The 23,346-nt window shown below is 45.5% G+C and overlaps 1 protein-coding gene across 1 annotated transcript in view; it reads left to right on the top strand.

Annotated features, from left to right (window-relative positions):
- Gat (GABA transporter) overlaps window positions 1-21,267 on the top strand; it is a 544,138-nt gene extending 522,871 nt beyond the window's left edge. Inside the window, exons 10-12 of the mRNA XM_050177200.3 lie at window positions 7,235-7,335; window positions 14,013-14,180; window positions 14,994-21,267. Of these exons, the coding sequence (XP_050033157.1) occupies window positions 7,235-7,335; window positions 14,013-14,180; window positions 14,994-15,089 (365 nt within the window). The 3' untranslated portion in view covers window positions 15,090-21,267. The remainder of the gene's footprint in view (window positions 1-7,234; window positions 7,336-14,012; window positions 14,181-14,993) is intronic.
- Window positions 21,268-23,346: the final 2,079 nt, after the last annotated feature.

Genomic DNA, 23,346 nt, shown 5'->3' with positions numbered 1-23,346 from the left:
GGGCGCGCAGGATGTCTGTTACCGGAGAGAGTACGTAATTCTCATAAGTCACAGGAGGGCTGTAGATTATGGCGACATACATGTCGGCTTGAGAGCGGAGGGCACACGCACATAACCGAGAGTACAGACGGGGCGAAGGCGTGGTTGGTGCATCGCCTAGGTAAGCTCATTCGAGCTGTAGAAGGTGAGTCGCGCAGGTAATTAGGACAGGATAAGTGTTTGAAAGCGCATACCGAGCATAACGTCATTAGGACAACATTCAAGAACAGCAAATAAAATGAAGTTGGGTAACCGGTGATGGTGATGCGGGCGGTGCACATTCCATAGACGGAAGGCGTTCCTCCATCGTCAACACTTACAGCGCGGGATAGGGCAGATGTGACCACGTTCTTTAGGCGGCGGTGTAGACCAGAGCTCACGACAGAAGTATGAATCTGAGTGTGCACAATTGCAGAGATGGTCACCCCATCAACGTCAACGTCCAGCATACATCGTCGAATCGGTAGAGTAACTAGAAGATTCAGAGGTGTAGTCGTGAATGCAGCGTTACCTCCGAGCAACCATGCGCGCGAGGATGGTTGGCGGAAAGGCTGCGAAAGCGACTAGCGAACTCTAGGTGGCGGCGAGTGATTGGACCATGTCGGGGCAGCGTCAGAATTGTATAGGTGTACGTCGATAATGGTTAAAAATGGCTGCGGTCAAGGCGGTGAGCATGGCCAAAGGGTGGAGTACTTTCTGGGAACGACCAGCCGTTGTTATAGTAGAAAGTAACGTGCCTTACACGGTGGCCGTTAAAGAAGATAGACGGATGTTCGCCAGTTCTCCAATCAACGGGATCCTGAAATCGTGGATCGAACCGTTGATAACGAGGGAATGATGTCTGGGCCCAAGAAGCGGGCGTAGTACTAACAACAATACAAGCAGCGTGAACCGCTGAGATTCGCGACTTCATTTCGCACGATGGCTTGGACGAGTGAAACCGCTGCTTTGTTCGAGTCACCGGCGTTAGAGCTGGTAAAGAGGCTACCTGGAGCCATCGCTTCCATTTCGCGGCGGACAATCCTCGTTAATTTGGCCGAGGTCGGTGAAAGGTGAGATGGCGGCCGCTCCTCACACGAATACATGGGGTACTGGGAAGCCAGGCGAATGGTCGTTCAATACGGCGGCTCTTGGCCTGCTCGAAGCGCCGGCACTCCTCGATCACGGCATCGACGGTGGCACCATTTCTGCACATGAACACATTGAATCCGTCGTCCGCTTTCCCCTTCAGGATGTGGCTAACCTTGTCAGACTTTAGAATGTCGCTGTCAGCTTTAGGGCACAGCGCCAGCACATCCTGTATGTCAGACAAGCATGACTCCGTTGAAGTTTGGGCTCTAGTTGTTAGCTGTTCGCAACAATTTTTCGACGGAGGCCTTACCGAACAGGTGACGGAGCTCTTGCTTAAATGTATCCCAGCTCCGAAGTTCTTCCTCACGATTGTCATGCCACAACCTCGCTGTACGACTGAGATAAAAGACCGCATTGGCCAGCATGACTGTCACATCCCAGTGATTGTGATCGCTCACCCGTTCGTATAGCGTCAGCCTACTCTTAACTCTACGTTGACGTCATCGGTCCCGTGGAACGTGCCCGGGTCTCGAGGGTGGGCAAATACAATCGTGGTCCGCGGCGCTGAAGCAGATTCCACCCTGGTATACCATATCGGCCGCACCACAGCGCCGACCGCTTCGGAGCTCTGTCGTCTGGCGCAGCCAATCTGTGACGGGGCATCAAACAGATGAACAGACAAGTACGATTTGTAAGCAGAATATTTATAGAGATGGCCAAGATGGGTGAACACGCACAACTTCCCGGTGATCGTCGTCTTCGTCGCTAGTACAAGGAAGTGGCTCCTAACAGCAGGAACACTTCAGGCGCATATGCACCGTCGGCATCGCCATCGGCGTCATAGCATTGTCGCGTAGCTGTTTTTACGTTTTTTTCGTTGCCTGTGCTGTGTGGCAGTGTTCCTTTCTTTCTTACCGCTTTTCTCTCAAAATGTCTTTTCGCCCACGAGTCGGGAGGCCGGCTGAGGAGGGGGAGGGGGGGAATCTCACGCGCGGAACCCCCCGTTCCGCCTGAGGGTCCGCCGGCCGACTGCGCTGTCACCCCCCTCCCCCCCTCCTTTGTACTGGTGACGGAAGCGGCGCCTCCTAATTGCTCAAACTGTTTAAGGATGCTTCTCGACTCTTTTGTGCGTTTTTCTTTTTGTAGACGCCGCCAGTTCATCTAAAGCCCAACGGATGTCTCTGTAGTTTTTTGTGCATCTTTACTTTTCTTTGGGTCATAATTCTTCAGGCAAGCGGCTGTCATCAAGTTCACACTCGGCGAAGTCCGCCAACGATTGGCTGGGAGGATTTGAATCTGTGCGGCCTGATTGGCCCTGGTCAACGAAGAGTTGGTATTGGTGATCTGTTTGCTCTCGGGCGGGATGTTGTGACGTTCCCCGAGGGTCCCAGGTCAGTTCGCGCCGGAGACACCGAGGGACGAGGTCGCAGCGAGTGCTGCTGAGATGTCGCAGTTATGAATTGTACAAGTGCGTACATGCTTATATTCGGTTAACCAAAGTTCAAATAAATCAAATCAGGAAATGTCTACGGATCTCCAGTGTGCTCGCTTCATCTCTTCGGCGCGGAACAAGTAGCGGACAACTTTTTACGCTACAGCATGATCATCATCATCATCGTCGTCATCATCATCTGCCGGTTTTATGTCCGATGCAGGACGAAGGCCTATCCCTGCGATTTCCAATTACCCCTGTCCTGCGCCAACCGACTGCAACTAGCGTCTGCGAATTCTGTAATTTCATCGCTGCACGTAGTCTTCTGCCCTCCTCGACTGCGTTTCCCTTCTCTCGGTACCCATTCTGGTCCCTAATGGTCCAACGGTTATCTAACCGGCGCATTACCAGACTTGTTCCGCTCCATTATTTTCTCTTAATGTGCATTAGAATATCGTCTACACCCGTTTCTTCCCTGATCGATACCTCTCGTTTTCTGTCTCTTAACGGTAAGCCTAACAATCTGTGTTCCATCACTCGTTGCACGGTCCTTAACTTGTTCTCAAGCTTCTTTGTCAGTCTCCAAGTCTCTGCCCCATATGTGAGCACTGGTAAAATGCACTGATTGTACACCTTCCTTTTCAATGATAATGGTACGCTTCCAGCCAGGAGCTGACAATGTCTGCCGTATGCGATCTAACCCATTTTTATTCTTTTATGAATTTCCTTCTCATGATCGGGGTTCCCTGTGATTAACTGACCTAGGTAAACGTACTCCTTCACAGACCCTAGAGGCTGACTGGCGATTCTGAACTATTGATCCTTGGCCCCGCTATTCATCAATATCTTTGTCTTCTGCATATGATTCTTCAACCCGACTCTTACACTCTCTTGGTTAAGGTCCTCAGTCATTTGTTGTGACTCGTCTGCTTTGTTGCTGAATTAAACAATGTCATCGGCAAACCGAAGGTTGCTGAGATATTCGTCGTCGATGCTTACCCCTAAGCCTTCCCAGCTTAATAGGTTGAATACTTCTTCCAAGCCCGCAGTGAATAGCATTGGAGAGATGGTGTCTCGCTGTCTGACCTCTTTCTTTATAAGTATTTTGCTGCTTTTTTCGTGTAGAACTAAGGTAGAAATAGAGCCTCTGTAGATATTTTACAAGGTATTTAAGTAAGCCTTCTGTACTCCTTGATTACGTAATGCCTGTATGTCTGCTGGTATCTTTATTTATTTATTTATTTATTTATTTATTTATTTATTTATTTATTTATTTATTTATTCAATATACTCACAGGCTCCAAATAGGAGTATTGTGTGAGGGGGGCATGTACAGAAAATGAAGGATACAAATGATACAATGGATACAAGGATACAATGATGCTCATGCATCATTATACAATGGGTAACAATTTCACAGAACACAAAGAACTAATGAGAAGTATAAAGTTACAAATATAAGGCCAGGAAAGTATTGCACAGTATATGGAATCTATGAAGGAACATTGAAATGGCGGCTAAAAGGGTGACTAACGAAGTACAAGGCAGTGAATAAAACAGTTAGGAAAACCAGAGCAGTACTTGGTCTTTGAAGGCTGCAGTGTCATGAAATGCAACGATGCGATCAGGAAGATCATTCCAGTAGCTTATGGCACGTGGAAGCGCTGATGAATTAAAAGCCGTGGTTCGGCCAAATATGCGCCTAAAGCTGTGGCTATTACAAAGACGACGGGATGTACGATGTGGTTCCGTAAGGGGAAGGGCAGTAGGATGCTGACTATGAATTATTTTGTGGAAGAGACAGAGCAAAGCTACATTCCTTCGCAGCTCTAGTGTTGGGAGTGATAGCGAGAACTTCAGGTTAGTAACGCTAGTCTGTCGGTCATATATCCTGGTTATAAAACGTACCGCGCGGTTCTGAATTTGTTCAAGTGATTGTATTAGATAGGCCTGATGAGGTGACCATATGGGCGAGGCGAATTCAAGTTGAGGACGAGCAAAAGTGTGATAGGCTAGTTTTCGAGTGGTTAAAGGGGCATCTCAAGGATTACGCTTCAAATGGCCAAGAGTACGCGATGCTTTGGCGGTCATTTTAATATTGTGAGTCTTCCAGCGAAGATTGACAGTGAGATAGATATACGCCAAGGTACTTGTATGAAGTCGCATGCGCACTTTAGTGAGTATGGGAAGGCTGAAGGCGTCTTTTTGCGGGTAAAAGTCACAGTTCTGCATTTGTCAAGATTCAGCGTCATTTGCCACGATGTGCACCGGTTAGTGATTTGATCTAAGTCGTTCTGAAGTTCAAGGTGTTCAGAGGGTGAGCTAATTTTCCGATATATAATGCAGTCGTCTGCGAAAAGTCTAATGGTTGAAGTAATATTAGACGGCAGGTCATTGATGTATATTAAAAACAGTAATGGACCCAAGACGCTGCCCTGGGGAACACCGGAGGAGAAATCAGTTAAATCGAATTCATATCCGTCGACGACGGTGAACTGCTTACGAAATGAGAGGAAATTACGCAACCATGAGATCGTTGAAGAATGTAAGTGCAACGACGATAGTTTAGCTATTAAGCGGGAGTGTGGAACACGATTAAATGTCTTGGAGTAGTCCAGAAAAATGCAGTCAGTCTGGAAACCTTCATCCATGTTAGAAAAAAATTCACTGGTGAATTTTATTAACTGCGTGTCACACGAATATCCCTTCCTAAATCCATGCTGGTTTGGGAAAAAGATGTTATTGCGTTCAAGGTAATGCGCGATGCCTGATGCGACGATCTGCTCAAGAAGTTTGCATGCGATACAGGTTAGAGATATCGGGCGATAGTTACTGACATGATTGCTATCACCAGCTTTAAAAATGGGAATAACTTTAGCGATTTTCCAATCATCAGGTATTTCCCCGGTAGACAATGATTGCTCGCATATGTTACAGAGGATAACGCTGGAATGATTTACGGTGTTCTTAAGTATTTTAGAATTTATGCCGTCAATGCCACAGCAAGTTGATAACTTGAGGTTATTAATTAAAGATGCAATACCAGTAGCACGTAAGTTTATAGGTTCCATGTACTGATAGAGGACATCGGTTAGCTGTGGGATACTGGAATGGTCTTCATGAGTAAAGACAGATCTAAAGAAAGTGTTAAAAACAAATGGGCACTCTTGTTTACTTATGGGTGCCCCGATGTCGTCTTGAAGTAATATATTAGCATCCTTGTTTTTCAGTGATATGGTCTTCCAGAATTTTGAGACGGGTTATTCTTGATAAGAGATTGAAGATCACATGAATAGAATGTGTGTTTAGCTTTGCGTACAGATTTACAGCATTTTTGATCAGCTGCTTTGTGGTTAAGCCGTGATTGTGGGGTTCTTAATTGTTTAGCTTTCCTAAATAAACATTTCTTTTTGTTTATTAGCGTGCGCAAAGGCCTGTGAAACGAAGGCTTTGATATATTAGCCCGGAAGGAAATTCGCGGTATGTAAGAGTGAACAAGGTTAGTTAATTTTTCTTTAAGTAAAGTCCAGTTTTCGTTGACCGGTCAGCCAGAAAAAGAAGGAATATGTGCGGCAAAAGTATTCTAAACCAAGGTTGATGCCCCCCCCCCATCGTAGTCTCCTTTTTTATAATCTAAGATTTGTTTGGGCCATGTGGTACGCTGATAAAAAGATGTAGTAATTGTAAATTCGAGAAGCAGATGGACACTAAATCCTTCACAAGAAGACACTGGGCTGATAAACTCGGGAGCAGTCGTAAGGATCAAATCCAAGATGTTATCACCGCGGGTAGGTTGATTTATTATATGGACAAATGAAAAATATAGACTAAACTCTATGAATTCATTAGAGTCGGTAGAACGAGATGTTAGGTTTTTCCAGTCGATGTCAGGATAGTTGAAGTCACCCAAAAGGAAGATATGAGCTGTTTGGAATTTCTGTTTAATTGCACTAAGGTTATCGGTCAAGTCTGAAATGAACGAGCTCGTATGATCTGGTGCTTTGTAACATACCCCAAGTAGGCACTTGTGCGCCTGTGAAGGAATACAAACCCACAAGATTTCCAGTGGGGAGGAAACATTAACATGAAAATGTTCGATCTGTTTCTTTATGGCGACTAGGACGCCACCACCCCTTCTATTGGTCCGATCATTCCGGTGAATGATGTAATCCTCAGTGTCAAATAAAACCTCGTGATCAGCAACATCTGAGTTAAGCCACGTTTCTGTTAATAATAAGATGTCAGTACCATTGCTTTCTAAGTGAGAGCATAGTTCAGTGCGCTTGGGGAGAATGCTACGAATATTAGTGAAAGATACTTTAACCTCCGATGGTCGACTACAAGCATTTGAAGCTCGCGTACTAATATCCTGTGGATGTGTTGCCGGGGCGCGGTTGAGCTATGTGGAAGACTGTATCACAGTGTTTGAAGCAGAATCATACGTGTATACCTGTTTATCAATCCTCAACTTATCAACGTTAAGCTTGAATGACATCTTTTTAGATTTATCATTGTCAATAATATTTTTTTGTAGCATGTGTGCTTTATTGGCCAGTTGCGTACTGAGAAGTATTGAGAAGTAATACCTGCGTACTGTTTGCTGCACTACTGCCTGCTTAGTGAAAACCCGCTCTGAGACAAATGGCTAGATTTATATTTACGACTTCTGCCGTGTCATCAACAATTTTGCAGGTGCTGAGCGGTACTACAAGAACCTCGAAGACATGATAGGCTACCGACCGTGCAGGTGGTGGAAGTTCTGCTGGGTCTTCCTGACACCGTGCGTCTGCTTTGTAAGTGGCACCGCTACTTGCTCTTCACTATAAGTTCTGCAGAGAAATAGTATACCAGCACGGCCTAAACCGTACTTAATACGGCGATATATAACGTGAATCAAATGCTTCTTTTTTCTTCATCAGCTCGTGTAGATTCGGAAACCTAATGCCCCGTGTCGTGAATGTGTGTTTATTTCTATATATAGTAAGCTTTATGACAATTCTGCCAAATCACGAGGCTCTATGAATGCAAATACGAATGCCGCTTGGCCGCTGGCGAACCAAAACCACAACCGTAGTTAGGCCTTGAACACGTTTACTGGCTCTAGTGCACAACACCGGCACAGGCAGATCGATTAATTTGGAAGCGTGCGTCAGTGTCAAAGAAGTGAGCTGCCCTTCTTATTAGCGGTATGCTTGTAAACAGTAGTATGTAAGGTGTTGTCAGCTTTCTGAAAAATACACGCTCTTTTAAAGAAAATGCATCTTGTTATTCGCGCTTTAATATTAAAGTCAACTGGCTATGCAGAATCGTACATTGTTATCGCAAAAAGCTTTCCTTTGGCATACCAGGGGCCATATACCGTAAAACAACTCCAATCTGTATAGAAAGCTATTTAACAGAGCGGAAAATATTTATGAGTCGTCCGAATGGTCCTATACAGTATTACGCAGTGGAGAAAGGCGTACGCCAGGGTGCTGTGCTCAGCCCACTCCTATTCAATCTCATCCTGATGCACATAACAAGGAACCGGCCGCGTAGAGTACACATCACAATCTATGCCGATAATATCTGCATCTGGGGTGCATCAAGGTCGCCCTATATCGCCAAACAACGACTTCAAAAAGCGTTACTGAACGTCTCCATGTATTTGGCTCCCCGAGGACTTCACCTCTCGCTAGAAAAAAGTACAGCCGTGGCTTTTACGAGAACGAAAATGACCAAATATCCCCTCCTACTCGGTGGACGACCGCTGCCTTATGTACGGTCTCACTGATTCCTTGAAATTAAGGTAGGCAGAAATCTCTCTTGGTCACCTGAGGTAAAAAAAAACTACGTGCGAGGATTGCTGCAGCATCGCAACTTTTCAAATTCATGGCCGGAACACGATGGGGCTGAAACTGCCGCTCATCGGTACTACTTTAAAAAAAGTCTATATTGAAGGCATCTTGCGTTATTGCCTACCAGCGCTTCAGAGATTCTGGAAGCCGCGCGGAACAACTTCCTGCGGATCTGCCTGGGCCTCCCGGAGAGCTCTTCAACCTCGGAAGCAGTAGCGGAAGCAGGATGTCTACCGCTGGATGTCATCGCTTCCAAAAAGACAATGCGTGCCAAACTTCGGCATGTCTTGCAAGGGAAGAAGCACTTCTTGTACGGTATCCACCTAACCCACAGGAAATCAGGCTTACGCCAAGCTGTGCAAGCCCTTCAACTTCCTCCGATTATTCAGCCACAGAAATCACTGCCTCCGGCCTTTCCTCGCTGATTACTTTCGCCTCTAGATATTGTTACGGGAAGAAAAACGCTTGACAGTATATTTAGAATACATATACAACGGGTAGAATACAGGCATACAAGGTGGACCACCTGTGCACGACTATCGGCGATCGTCGTCTTCGGCAGTCACTCGGCAATCATCATCGTTCGCTACTGCAGCGCTTCGTAGCATGACCCCCGGTAGCGTAGGCATTGTCCCGGCGCTTGGTAGCTTTGAGTGATATGGCTTCAGTCGAGCGACGTGAACTATATGAGAGGATGATCGCGGTGTGGAGGTATCGAGAGGTTGCAACTCGTAGGTCACGTCTGTGACTTGCCGCAAGACATGGTATGGGCCTGAGTAGGACGAAATCAGCTTCTCACAAAATCCAACTCACCGTGCTGGTTTCGAAAGAAGCACGATGTCACCAGAGTTATAGTGGGAATCGCAGTGACGAGCGTCATATATGCGCCGTTGCTTTTCTTGTGATGTGGTCAGATGCAGGCGTGCAATCTCACGTGCCTCGGTAGCTCTAGATACGGCATCTCGGGTATATTCTGACATATAGAGAGCCGCTGGGAGGATCGTGTCAAACGGCAGTGTAGGGTCTCGTGCATACAATAGCAAGAAATTTAGAGAAACCAGCAGAATCACGGCGGGGCGTATTGTAGCCGAATGCGACGAATGGCAGAGCGCCATCCCGGTCATGGTGGTTGGTAGAGACGTACATAGGGAGCATTTCTGTGATACTCCTATTGAGTCGCTGTGTGAGGCCGTTGGTGTGGGTTGATACGCCGTTGTAAACTTGTGCTTCGTAGCGCAGCTGTGCAAGATGTCCTGGACAACCTGTGAAAGAAAGTAGCGGCCCGGTCGCTAGGGAGTTGTCCGAGAACGCCGTGGTGAAGTATCCAAGCGTCGAGAAGGAAGTCAGTAACGTCGGTTGCACAACTGGTAGGGAGAGCACGCGTGATCGCGGAACGGGTGCTGTAGTCCATAGCAACTTCTATCCACTTGTTTCCACTAAGCGATAGAGGAAAACGGCCAAGGAGATCAAGACTAACCTGAAAGAATGGCTCAGATGGTATTTGAATGGGCTGAAGATGGCCAGCTGGTGGGAATGCTGGTTTTTTTGGGGTGCTAACAATGTTTACAAAAGGCGACGTAACGGCAAACGAAACGGTGAATACCTGTCCGGAAAAAAACGATGCCGAACACGGTCATATGTCTTTGAGACTCCCAGATGGCCAGCAGTTCGGACATCATGCAACTTTGCGAGCAGTCTCACGCATATGCTTCGGAACGACCAGTAGCAGTTCAGGGCCATCAGGGTGCATGCTATAACGCTACAAAATGCCATCTTGCAACAGAAACATACGCGAAGAGAGCAAACTTGTCAGGTCCGTCAGGCTGACAATAATGTATCTCCGATAAGGGTCGCGGCGTTACCCATTCGCGATCTCACCAAACGCAAAAAGCGTGAGGACGCAAGTTGACTCGTCGGTCCAAGGCTTGCCTGGTGGGTCTACTGGATGCCGTGACAAGCAATCAGCGTCATCATGAAGTCGGCTTGTCTTATACACCACTGTGTAAAAGTACTCTTGGAGCCGTAGAACCCACCGACCGAGGCGTCCAGCTGATTCTTTTAAAGCCGAAAGCCGGCATAGTGCGTGGTGATCGGTGATTAGAGGCCGTCCATAGAGGTAGGGGCGAAATTTACCTACTGCCCAGGCATTCATGTTCGGTGATCGAGTAATTGCGTTCGGCTGGTGACAGAAGTCGGCTAGCGTACGCACTGACACGTTTCGCAACCGTGCTGTCGTTGTGCCAAAACAGCGCCGATACCGTGGCCGCTGGCGTCGGTGCGAACCTCCGTAGGGGCGGAAAAGTGAAAGTGACCAAGAATTGGTGGTGACGTGAGTCACGTCGTCAGCTCAGGGACTGTACTAGCTTCGTCGGCACCCCGGACAAAATTTGCGTCTTTCTTAAGAAGCTCAATTAGAGGGCCCGCGATGTCAACAACATTTCTCAAGAATCTGCGGAAGTAGAAGCAGAGGCCTACAAACCTTCGAACGTCGGTTGCGCAGGTGGGTAAACGAAAATCCTTGACAGCGCGAACTTTATCAGGATTAGAACGAACGCCTACCTGCTATCTCGTGTCCCCCTTCTTCGTGTGTTGTTTTATTCGGCACCGTCTTTGTAACCGGAAGAGTCGACGAGGTGTCCGAGCACAGTCAGTTGACGGCGGCCGAAGTGACATTTCTTCTTTTTGAGCTGAGCTCTCGCCTTGCGGAACACTGAAAGAATTGTCGAGAGTCGCTCGAGGTTTCTGTCAAATGTCGGCGAAAAGACAATGACATCATCGAGGTAGCGCAAGCAAATTGAACACTTTAAACCGTGAAGAAGGGCGTCCATTATTCGTTAGAATGTGGCGGGAGCATTGAATAGCCCGAATGGCATCACCTTAAACTGATAGAGCCCGTAGAGTGTAATAAACGCCGTCTTTTCACGATCCATATCGTCAACTGGAATCTGGCATACCAAGTACAACGGTTTATCGCTTATTTCATAATTTGTTTCTCTGCTCTGTATTCCGCTTTATTTTTTCATATAACTTCTAATCCAAGGGTCCCGGTGCAGTCTCCGACTTTGGGACCCTTGTCTGTATACCATTTCTTGTAACAAATTGTTATGAACGAATAATAAACTGAAACTGAAGAAAAATACTTGGAACCAGTGAGACAGTCAAGGGCGTCATCTATCCGTGGTAAAGGGTACACGGCTTTGTTTTTTTTTTTTTTTTACTTCGATAAGATTGCTGTAGTCGATACAGAAGCCCCAGCGTAGTGCCTCGTAGCAATATAAACCAGCTTGTACCCGGTGTAAATGGGACAAGGAGACGCATGCCGCAGGCCGCGCTGCTGCAGACCACTCTCCTCTACTTACCCGAGAAATATACTCAGCACACACACATCTACACTGATGCTTCAACCACTCGGTTCAATTCTTGTTGTTGCCTTTATGGGCCCTCAACAAGACAAATGTTGTCTTATCGGCTGCAGCGGAGGACATCCACAATGGCAGCAGAGTTTCGCGGCATCAAAGAAGCTGTTCTCTATATACGGCGCTGAGCGTCTGAGAAATTTTCACTGACTCTAAAGGATCGCTACAAGCAATGTGCACTCTTAAAAAAAAAACAATCATCAGACGGTTACTTTCGCCATCACGTACTTACATCACTTGGTCATTGCATCAGGCCACTGTATCACATTTCAGTGGATACCAGCTCAATGTGGTATTCTGGCCAACGAAAAAGCAGATGAAGCGGCGCGAAAAGGTCTTCATCACCAAAACTATACGCGATTTCACTAGGTCTGATGCTTCCCAGCTAGCTTAAAGATTTGCTTCAGAAGAAGAGGATCGGCTCTGGAGGTTGTCGGCCCTTCATTACCCTTTACTCAATCGTCCCACAACTCAGATCCAGACTCCCATCCAGCATTCCTCGCCATCTGGAAGCTCTATATCATCGCCTTCGCCTGACCGCTGCCTATGGAATCGGCTTACGGCACCGTTCCGGTCAAGTGACAAGTCCACATTGCAACAACTGTGGCTTAATTGAAACCGTGGAGCATGCGAGTGTCAAGCGTATGCCTACGAGCGAGCGTTTTATGAACGTTGCGTGCATCCACTTACACAGAGACCTTTATCATTTGACGGTCGCTCAGGCCCTTTAGCCTGCCTCACGCAACACAGGCGTGCGATGAACATTTTATTTACATACTTAAAAAACATTGGTCAACTCAACAAACTTTAGTTCTACTCTGTCACCCTCGTGCACCTTTCAGACGGCGAATTTGGCTACCTCATTTGTAGGACGCTGCATACACGGAAGGACTCTACCATTGACCTCCGTTGCCCAGGAGTCAGAAAACTCAACGCCTATTTTTTCCTGCTTATTTCTTTTTTGTTTGCGCCTCTTTTGTCTTCCTCTCCCCCATTGCCTTCGTCACGCAAAGTAGCTTGCCAGCGATGTTTATACGCCGGATAAAATCACTGCCTTTCATTAAAGTGTTCTCGCTCTCTATCTTTTGATTTCTGTTATTCCACTCTCCTGATGTAAAATTTACGCGTACGCCGACGCAAGCACAGGGCGGTCACCCTCAGCGTTGTTTAAACAGCCAAATCAAACGCTCTCCTCGTCTATAGGAGGTCACTTTTGTTTGCTTTAATAACTAATACCATTGCCTACATTGAGCAGTTTCTCTTATCCAATTGGCGAACAAGAAGTGAGGAGCCAACTCATGTGGAGATTGTTTAGATGGAGCCGCACCACGCAATGAAAGCAGATAATCGGATGAGGAGGGTGGCACCGGCGTCTGCGATTGCTTCGCTTACCCTTAACTTGCTCATCACAAATTGCGGCGGCGTGCACCGGAAGGTTTAGAATTCCGCTAAAACAGATCCTCAGCAAGGAAGAGTTGGCAGAGCAATGTCGCATACGTGCCGAAAGGGTTCTATAGCGTTATACTGACACGCAAAAAGCTTTGTTAGATGCAAATGAATCTCTGCTCTCAGGCAGGTCGAGTAGGCACTGCCTGGGCATTAGGCAGGCAGCGATCGTCTATTCCTTTTCGGAACGGAGCACGAAAGTACGTACGAAAAAACGAAAAAACGAGTGCGAAGAAACATACTCAGTATTACCTGGAGATAATTCCGTGTGTGTCATTTTGTCTGTAAAGTTTGTCGTTTAGACGTACCACTTTTATTGACGATACGTTCTTAATTACAGTTCTCCGTGGCGCATTGAAGCTTTGCGCTCTTATCGGCCTGCGTAATTTCCTTTCAGCTGCTGCTCTTGAATTTCAGCCACCATTTCTGGCATATAATGCAGGCGTGCTGCTATAGCATGTTGCTTAATTTTTTTCTGCGTCCTCGGGCATGAGAATGTGTTTGGGAGGCATTCCAGTGTATTATATATAGGTATATAAGAAACAACACAGAGTGTGTATGTGACGATAGCAGCTGGGTTGGTATTTGGTGCCATTGGTCCCGAGCAACGCCACGCCGTGCGCCATGGGTTATGCCCTTGCGTGGACCCGCCTCACGTGGTTATACTCATTTTCTTCGGCTATGTTAACCTGTCAGTTTTGTTACCGTGCGAGATTATCTATTCGAAATGAGTGAAGGAGCTGCCCAAATTTTAATGAATTGCACATGCAGGGAGTGTTCGTGTTCAGCCTGGTGCAGTATCGGCCGTTGAAGTACATCGACTACGTGTACCCCTGGTGGGGCCAACTCGTTGGCTGGATCCTTGCCCTCTCCACCATGCTCTGCATCCCTGGATACGCAATATACAAGTTCATCGTCACACCAGGGGACCTGCGCACGGTCGGTATTCCTCGTTTGCCACGTATCAGTATCCATGCATACAGATTTGAGGGATTTTCTCGCCCCCTTTGGCGACTGAAATTGACGTAGGTATGACAATACACCAGTCGTAAAAAGGGCCCCAATGGCTTCACTGTAGATATATATGCCCCAATTTGTAGCCACCTTTCCGCATGATCCTTATGAGGACCAAGATCACACAGTTTTTGTTGATATAACTCGTGATATTGGTTATTATTCTGTGCACTGTACTCGAGGCGCTCACCACTCTCGTCAGATTGTTTTTATATAAAAAATGTATTGCAACAAGACAATAACATGTATTGTGTTCGTGAACGCATTCCAGTCAAATTTTCCCAACACAATTATTCGTTGCTAGTTTGCACAAGAACCAGTGAAGTGATGTGAATCGAGGTGTATAAGAATGTAACCGGGGCAGTTTTAAACGTTCCAGAAAGTTACTGTTTAGCCGCGACGTCAATGCGATTCTCATTGAGCTCTACGATGGTATCAAAGGGACATTTTTCGTTATCCCGCTGTCGGATACAAAATCGCCCAGTATACATGCAGGCAACCAGCGCACCATCTTAATAGTGATCACATGCCTTGTGGCAAATTTGTATTCGAAAACTGAGCGTATTCTCATTAGGTAATTGCTTCGGCTGTATAGCTCGTGGATAGTTACAGCATAAATAGTACGCCGCAGAAAGAGAAAAGCGGCCTTTTTCGGCCGTTTGTGCTTAACCCAACACCTTGTTCGCGCGAATACGTAATTTCCGGAGGGTTGGCCACTGAAGGCGGGCTTTCCTACAGCGCTGCAAGGAGCTGTTCCGCCCGGACGTGGACATCGCGACCGAGATCCGAGCTCGCAAGCACCGAGAGAGGAGCATCACGTCGACCGCCGTCTAAGTGCGGCACGAACATTCCGGTGGCATCCTTCAAGCATGACGAACGCTTTGCTGTCGACACCAGCGGCGTTGACGCGCGCCGGCGGAGAGCACTGGCTCTGCACGTGACCGTTTTGCATTTGTACTCCGTACTCATTAAGACGCTCAAACATTTGATCATGGCTCGTAACCATCTTAATTTCGGTGTTTATTTCAACATGGACAGTGCTCGACTGTAGTCACTGTTTTACTTAAACGCAGCATTTTCCGTGACCGCCTTAGCTAACACACATTGCAATTATGTATCAGGTGCGGTAAGTACAGATTGGCCCCTTTTTCCACGAGCAAAGTTCGTAGGTGGATCCCGCAACAATGGCATTGCATTCGCAGAATGCGCACGTTATACGTTGGCGCCGGTGCAGGCGTTTTGCGACCTGGCTGTTTCCGCTCTTCTCTCAGGAGACGCTGACGAGTTGAATTTTTTCAACACGGGTGCTGAAAATATATCCTTTCGTGTGCAGAGTTTTGCCTTGAAGAACTTCGCTTCTAGGCTCCGCTAAAGAGGCGCTTCACGGACACCTGGAGAATTCCCTTCTCTGTTCACGCAAGTACCAAACAAAAAGGCTCGTGAATGAGCGGTTGGCCTTCGTCAGACCCATGGCCACGCGAAAGATATGTTTATTTGTCTATGAAAACAGTTGTTTCTTATAACTGCTGACACCAGAAGACCTGCGCAACCGTGACCGCTCTACGGGTAAGCGTAATGCATCAGCTAACGCATACGTGTGTAAGTATCTGTGTTTTGTTCTTAGATGAAGCCTTTCGAGCTGAGCCCGTGGGCGCAGCTAAGTGCTGTGCGCACTCCGTGGATCCAAGTGTTGTCATTTCGCCCGTTGTAGCCACCACTTAGTCTTATTAGACCGTGATTGTATGTTTGTGCTTCATGATCATAAATGTGTCGTCCCTTGCCAGCCTCTTCTGTAACACAGCAACCAAGAAAAATGCCCCATGTTCACCTTGCCAGGTTACACACTGACATCTGAATATGTAATCTTTTGGGTTGTTAGTATTTCTGAGTGTTAGATGCACAATCATTTCGCGCAATTCATCTCAGATATTGAGTCTACTGTACAGCCCGTTCATACCACGAAAATCTTACATGTACTCGAACGTCTGGAGCGTTGTAGAAAGCATAAATTCATGTATACGTTTTAGCTGTAGACATTTCAGATTTGACTTCCTGGTGTTTCCGCGTGTGACCTAGGTACTTTTTGACTGAATGGAGACATGCGCATTATCCTTGTGTGGTAATGACAAGCACTTTCGGATGCATGAATCTGTGGCTACACATCGCATGAATCTGTGGCTAGTAGAATCAATATGTCACCCTCGCTTCCTGTTCTCATGAACTCGCTGTACTCATGTGTTCCGAGCATGAAAAATAACACAATTTTATTACCGGAGCTGACGTAATTTTCTGTGTTCGTTAAAGCCGTTTACTGTCATTTGAAATTTTTAAGAAAATTTGAACAAGCCTGCGACTGTATAAGGAGCGCATTAACGCTGGCATGCGTAAATTTACTCTGTATCAAATTCGGCGAAGAACGCTCTCCGAAATAGCAGCAGGTCGTGCAAGACATCTGTTGGCTGCCTCCGGCACCGCTAGGCCACAGTAACCTACAGAGCCTGACGCGCCACTCGTCAAGATGCACAACAATGCAAGGCTAACAGGATGGGTAGGCTCGAATCGATCAACCGCGGGGGAACACATGGCAGCCTCTGACACAAGGAAAGCACCCAACTGGAGCTTGAGGCGCCGGCTGAAGTCTCATCTTAGTAACTTTGTTCGTCCCCTGTTGGCCCGGTTTGTGTTATTTGAGGCAAGCTCATCGCTCATGCGACTGGAACCTGCCTTAGGACCTGGCTTCGCCATTCTATATTCATGAAATCCCCAATTTACGCCACTGTAATTTCATTCCAGTTCCAGCAAGCAGGCTGACCCTTACTGATATTCCCTCTTTTCAGCACCCAGAAAGCTAACAAGGACATATGTGCACTTCCTGTTCAGGCATCCTTATTGTATTATTGGTCGGAAGCTTCTACTTTTGACGTATTATAGAGAAATGTGTACTGTTCCTGAAGGCCAGGACTCGTACGTAAAGAATTAGGGAAAAAAATAAAAATCTTCCTGTGCTAGTGTTGTCAGCCCATTAGGCATATTTTTTTTTTATTTGGCCGAGCGCTCGATAGGCACACAACTGATTGGTAAGCAGCCTTTTTCACAATTTATATTAACCATTCTGAAATCCTGTAATTTTAATGAACATTACCGATCTAGCAAGGGAAGAGCTTAACCTGAATTATAGATGAAAATTCAGTCGTAGAGTCGCAAATTGCTGATGGTGCATGTAAATACACAGCTATAGATACTACGCTGAGCACTAAGCAGATCCCTGAATAAATACATCTAGCATCGTACAAGTTACTGTAGGTGTGCAAAAGTCTAGTATAATTGTATTCATGGATGTCGATTCAACGTATCAATCGTGCAGTTTGCAGTTCTTCAGGTATTTATTACAGGAGAAAAGCTGTTCATTCTTTTTTTCATTTCAGTATTTTTTCCTAACAGTTCTTATTCGTGTGTCAGCCTATATTGCATTCTAAAAAAGGTTTCTAACCAAGAAATCTTGACGCATTAATTTTTACGCCTGTCCTCCCGGAAACATACATTCTGACAAATACGAATAATATATTAGAATATTTGAACCTTAATAAGGTAGTTTAAAGAAATTAAAAGCGCCACAACTCGCTACTGCATAAATTCTTGTACTGTCTGAATGTTTATATTCAAGGTTAGAAGTAAATAAAAAATGAAGCAGGCTCCCAGAAGTAAAGGTTACACGGAGAACTGATGTTTCTATATTGAAACACATTCGTCATAATTTCAGCGTCTATTGCCTTTGTCTGTGATTTTATTGGCTGCTTTGTAAACACATTCATCTATCAAGCTTTAGCAATCGCTTCGCCTATTGGGGCTAGCACAGCCTGTACGCACAATTGTAATAACCTTACAATAATTATTTCTACAACCGAATGTCTTCCAGTATGCGACTAGATATTTGCGGTACACATGTGTATTTGGGACAACCGAAACACTAATGTTTCATAGTAAGCTTAGGGGTAATTAATTGTTTTCAGAATAGTCGAGATAGCCTCTGCAGAATAACACATTGCTATAAACATGGCTGTTGCAAGGCGACTGTAATCGCAATTCTAGCAATCCAGCTTTAACGCAAAGGTGTCGCACTAGAAAGTTCTGAAAAGAATTTGTGCCAAATAATAGAAGTCTTCCAATAGAGGTCTTCCATATTTCGCGAACAGTGTCTTCCACAGCAATCAGTGCTTTATGAAGAATTGGTTTCACGTTGTTGCTATCGCGTTATGCAATGTTAAAGATGCCAAGTCCTCGAGTCGCAAGTAGTTTATTAGTAAAGTTTGTGATATCCCGCAAATGAGAAGCATAAGTGCACTTGCAACATTGCTGCATCATTATAGAAACGATTAACTTGCATAACGACTGTTTGAAAAATAATGCGTTGTTTATGATTTTAATACCACCGAATAACTATCCTGATCGCCGCACCTGTCTTCACAACAGTTGAAATTGACGCGTCGCAGAATTTAGTTCTACGGAAAGTGTGAAGCTATTCAACAAACAACAACATCTTTATGTCTAGTCAGCATAATCAATAGCCCAAGAACGTCGCTGTTATCCCGGCCACGGCGGCCGCATTTGCGAAATGCGAAAACACCCCTGTGCTTGGATTTAGGTGCACGTTAATGAACCCCAGATGGTCGAAATTTCCGGAGTGACGCACTACGGCGCGCCTCATAATCAGATCGTGGTTTTGGCACGTGAAACCCCGTGATTTTTTTTAAAGTCACTATTATGCTCCCTTAGGCTTCTACGCTGGTTCTAGCTTCGGCGGAATAATTGTATTCAGGAACGAATGTTGAAATAAACGTAAGAGTTAGAACATTTACTATATCAAATACAAACTGATTGATTTGGTTTATGTTTATCTTCTGTCAGTTCATCTTTTATTGTGGTTCCAATAACAGCGTATTCCGCGCTTTTTATACCGAGTTGATGCATGTTACAGAACATGTTAGTACATGAATGCTTGCAGAGTAGGAGAAAAATCTTGTTGTGCTTGCACAACGGCATATGCAAGCCACCATCCTACGAGTACACAATGATGAGCTCATTGATGTTGTCCCGTATGTTCTCATATATTAAAATCCACGTCTTCCAGGAGGACCTTCCAGAAATAATGAAAGAAAAAGGAAGGAAATCAGACTTCTCTTACAAGTCTTGTCATGGCTACCAGAGATATTTCCTCTAAGCATACAAGCCATATTGTTAGTCCATAACCAGATCATGCATACGTATGGCTATGTGCGTGTGCAAAATTAGGGCGTGTCGATATGTTGGCTCTGTCCTGAAAACCTTGGTACTTGAATGTATGGCCGGTTAGAGGTAAAAAGCTGCTGCGGCATCGTCAGTCCCCACCCCAATATTCCTGCGTCATACAGACGTTTCCCATCCTCGTAAACATTTCAAATAATGTCAATTATTCTGGTATTTTCTGTTTATTCAACACTTATTAACGCGCTATTTAAAGGGATGAAATCTATCATATAACATAAATAAAACTCCCGGACCTAACTTGTTTATGTACACGGAAATGCACAAGGAAGCAACGGCTATCGCAGTATATTGCTACCAGTCCGGTTTATATCTCTTCATGAACTGCTTAGGCATAGCAGTCATATATTTGGCAAGACTTCATTCCCAATAACTTAAGCATACATGTCTCTATCAATATCCTGCAAATTACACATCATTTGTACCCCCTTTTCTCTGGACTTCTCGTATGCCTTGTACAATATATACGCGAAGAAAAGCGTTTGTGCTAATATTTCTGGCGGCGTTCGTTGGGGGCTTCGACTGAGGCGGCATAGCCATTCTTGTGTCAGACTGTTCTGTAGGTTTCTGAACTCAATATTTCAGGCGTTGATCGCTGCGCCTATTTTCCGATGTAGTCTACCTCATGTCATATCCTAAGTAGTGCTATAAAACGTAACCTTGCAATTACACAGGCAGCAAGTGTCCAATCGTCCAAGCACGAAAGAATATAGAGCTTTTTTTCGCTGAGTCCTTCGTGGTATGAACCCAGAAAAGTATAAGTAGCATAGAACAAAAGCCCAATGTTAGCGGAAGTTTAGTTCGGTTATAGCCGAACACTTTCATAAGATAACTTATATAAATTGAAGCACTTATACTGTATGTGAGGTAAGTTTGAAAAATGTGTTTCTTTAGCTATGTGTGATTACTCTCTCAGTACTGTACTCTAAACGCTAAGACAGACATGGGCCGCATGTTTTATGAGCTTTTGATGTTCATTCCGTTTGTTTAGTCTTTCTTGTGACATGGATTTGTACATACGGTTTAACAAATCTGCATATGGTAAGTTGGTGACAACCATCGGATCCCTATTTCTTGTAACATGTCTATTGTTTCTAGATCAAAAATTGAACATTCATTGAAGATCTTGCTGCTATTGATTTCGGTATCATTCTCAAAAGAATGCATTCCTGCAGTCTCCCAACAACATTAAATCTTCATGTCAAATCGTAGCGTAAAGGTCATATGTACCACTGTAGTTTTTTGCACTCGCATGTGAAGTTGTTTGAAATAATATTTTCTTCGTGATGTTGCCTGTTATGATTTTTCAACATCGTGGAAATAATTTGATATAGTTTCGTTAAGCGCAAATAAACACTGGGAAATATTTGAAAGGAAACAAGAACTCTATGTTAAGCTTGTGTCTGCGATATATTCTCAGACTTCCCAAAGAACTATTCAGCAAGCATTACACTGTGAAAAAACTACCGTGAAATGTTCTTCTATTGTGAATTGCATTTCAATCTCCAGCCGCATATAAAATCTGCGGCAACAAGAGCATTGCTGAGAGTAAATTATTTGAATAGAATTGCGAAGTAAATGAGGTTACTTATATTTGACGGATACGTATGTTTGTAAAGTCCTGTGTGACAAATGTTTCAACGCAAGAGCACTGAATTGAATAAAATCTGCAGGTGCTGACATAGTTACGGTGCTGCACTCTGTATTGCAAGTGTTCGTGTTTCGTGTGTACTTCCGATATGCGTTTCCCGTGCAAATATTATCAGAAAACCGGAGCAGCAGTCCACAACATTCGACTACTTCAGAATGGCGGCGGGTGAAAGGTGAAAGAGCTCTCCTTTTTTCGTGAAATCGTACTTTTAGGTAGCAGTCCTTGATAGGGTGCTTTTAGGATGCCGTATTACCATTCGGCTACTTGTCAATTTCAAGTGCTATTCCACACTGCACATGCACCTCGCGAGGCAGTGGAGGAGGGAGCGGTGCAAGATACGCAGTGTGCGAGTATGGCCGCATGCTTGCCTGTATGCCCCGAACGCAAAACCTGAAGGAGAAGTAGGCCGCTTTTATCAAGACGCAATGAAACGGGCTTCGCCTCGCCCATTGTTGGCTAGAGCCGGCATGGTTTGTTAAAACACGTTGGCGTGCTAGTTTGTTAGAATCCATGGCAGAGTGTATAAGCGCGACTGTACGAGGACGTAGAAAGAAACAGATACGCAGACACAGCGCTTCACTTTCAACTATAGATTTAATTTTCGCACGCATCGATAAATATATACCGTACGAGTGGAAACAAATGTAACAGCAAAAAGAACATTCAATTGTGAATTTCGGTTTTCGACTAGGGAGATTGCGGAGGCCTGAGATTGCAAAATTAGAGAAAAAGTGCGTAAACAAGCCTTCGGTATCGCTATCTGAAAAGGAGATACGATTCCTCGGTTTATCTTTGTGACCACTGCAGTACATGTTTCCCCCATGCCTTGCACACGTGTACGGTTCATCGAAATTCACCACTTAATGTTGTTTTTTGCTGTTACATTTGTTTCGGCTCGTACAACATATATTTATCGATGCGTGCGAAAATGAAATCTATAGTTCAGAGTGAAGCGCTGTGTTTGTGTATCTGTTTCTTTCTGCGTCCTCGTACAGTCGCGCTTACACACTGTACCATGGTTTGTTAGTCGTCTAGACACAGACATGTGTGTAGTAGAAGTGAAGGTCATCCGTGATGTGGCGCACAGTAAACGGCAATGCACAAACATGAAACAAGCGCTTTCTGGCAGCTGAAATTCGTGTCCCGTCTTCTGCTTTCAGTGGCGTCGTTGATTACGTGCCGCCAATATGGATAAATTCCAACTCGCCTGTTTCCAAATTGAGGTGCAGGTGAACCAGGCGAGTTGGGAGCTGGAAACGGTCAAGTTGTCCGAGCGGCAACACTAATGGCAATACGGTTTTTTTTTTTTTGTAAGATAATGCTCTCCCTGGCGCCACTGCGTGAATGAAATGGGGACTCCATAAACCTTTAAGATGCTACTGCAGCTTTGCCGGCAACAGCCGGCCTCATTGATGCTAATTCCCTTACTGTCCGATTTACTGATTCTGCACGAAACTGTAATTAATAAAGATATCCAGCTATCCCAATGTCACGCGTCAATCACGCATGGTGGGCACCCATGACGCAGTTTGGGCGTCCGCTGTTCAATGAAAAGAATGTATTCCTTTTTCACTCCAAACAGCTTTCACCAGGATCCGGAAGGGCGACGACCAGCAACGAACAAAAGCTTGCATTCCAGTTCTCGACAAAGAGCACCGTCTGGGCTAGTCATAAAAGTGAGGTAACGCGTGCACACATCGTCACCTCGTCAGAGTATGCCTGGGTGAGACCCGCAAATCCTTATCAAACACCTCCCCAGGTGGAAGGAGCCCTCTGAACCAGACGGGATCGAAGTGTCGACCGATCCTGTACTCTTGCCTTTAGCCAGGAGCCACGATATGGCTTCAGTCGCTGAACAAGTACAATTTCGTGTCCTTGGTGGCGTTTGTCTGGACATCACTCAAAGGTCTCCACCAGGTTGGTAACAGGTGACTGCTCGATAATACGGCACCGAACCTGGTGCATTGGGGTAACTTTCGCCTAAAGGCGAAGGCAGACGGCGGGAACGGGTAGCCAGATGGGTGAGTCATCGCATAGCGAGTAGAAGCTGCGGCGGTGTACTTTTGGTACTTTTATCGCTGTTGGTCTATAAAAGTGAATGTATGGGCCATTTTTCAACACTCTACCAGGTATGCAGTA

The sequence above is a fragment of the Dermacentor andersoni genome, chromosome 9 (assembly GCF_023375885.2).
Source record: "Dermacentor andersoni chromosome 9, qqDerAnde1_hic_scaffold, whole genome shotgun sequence".
In the NCBI taxonomy this organism is placed as follows: Eukaryota; Metazoa; Arthropoda; class Arachnida; order Ixodida; family Ixodidae; genus Dermacentor; species Dermacentor andersoni.
This window is presented reverse-complemented; position numbering and strand designations above follow the sequence as displayed.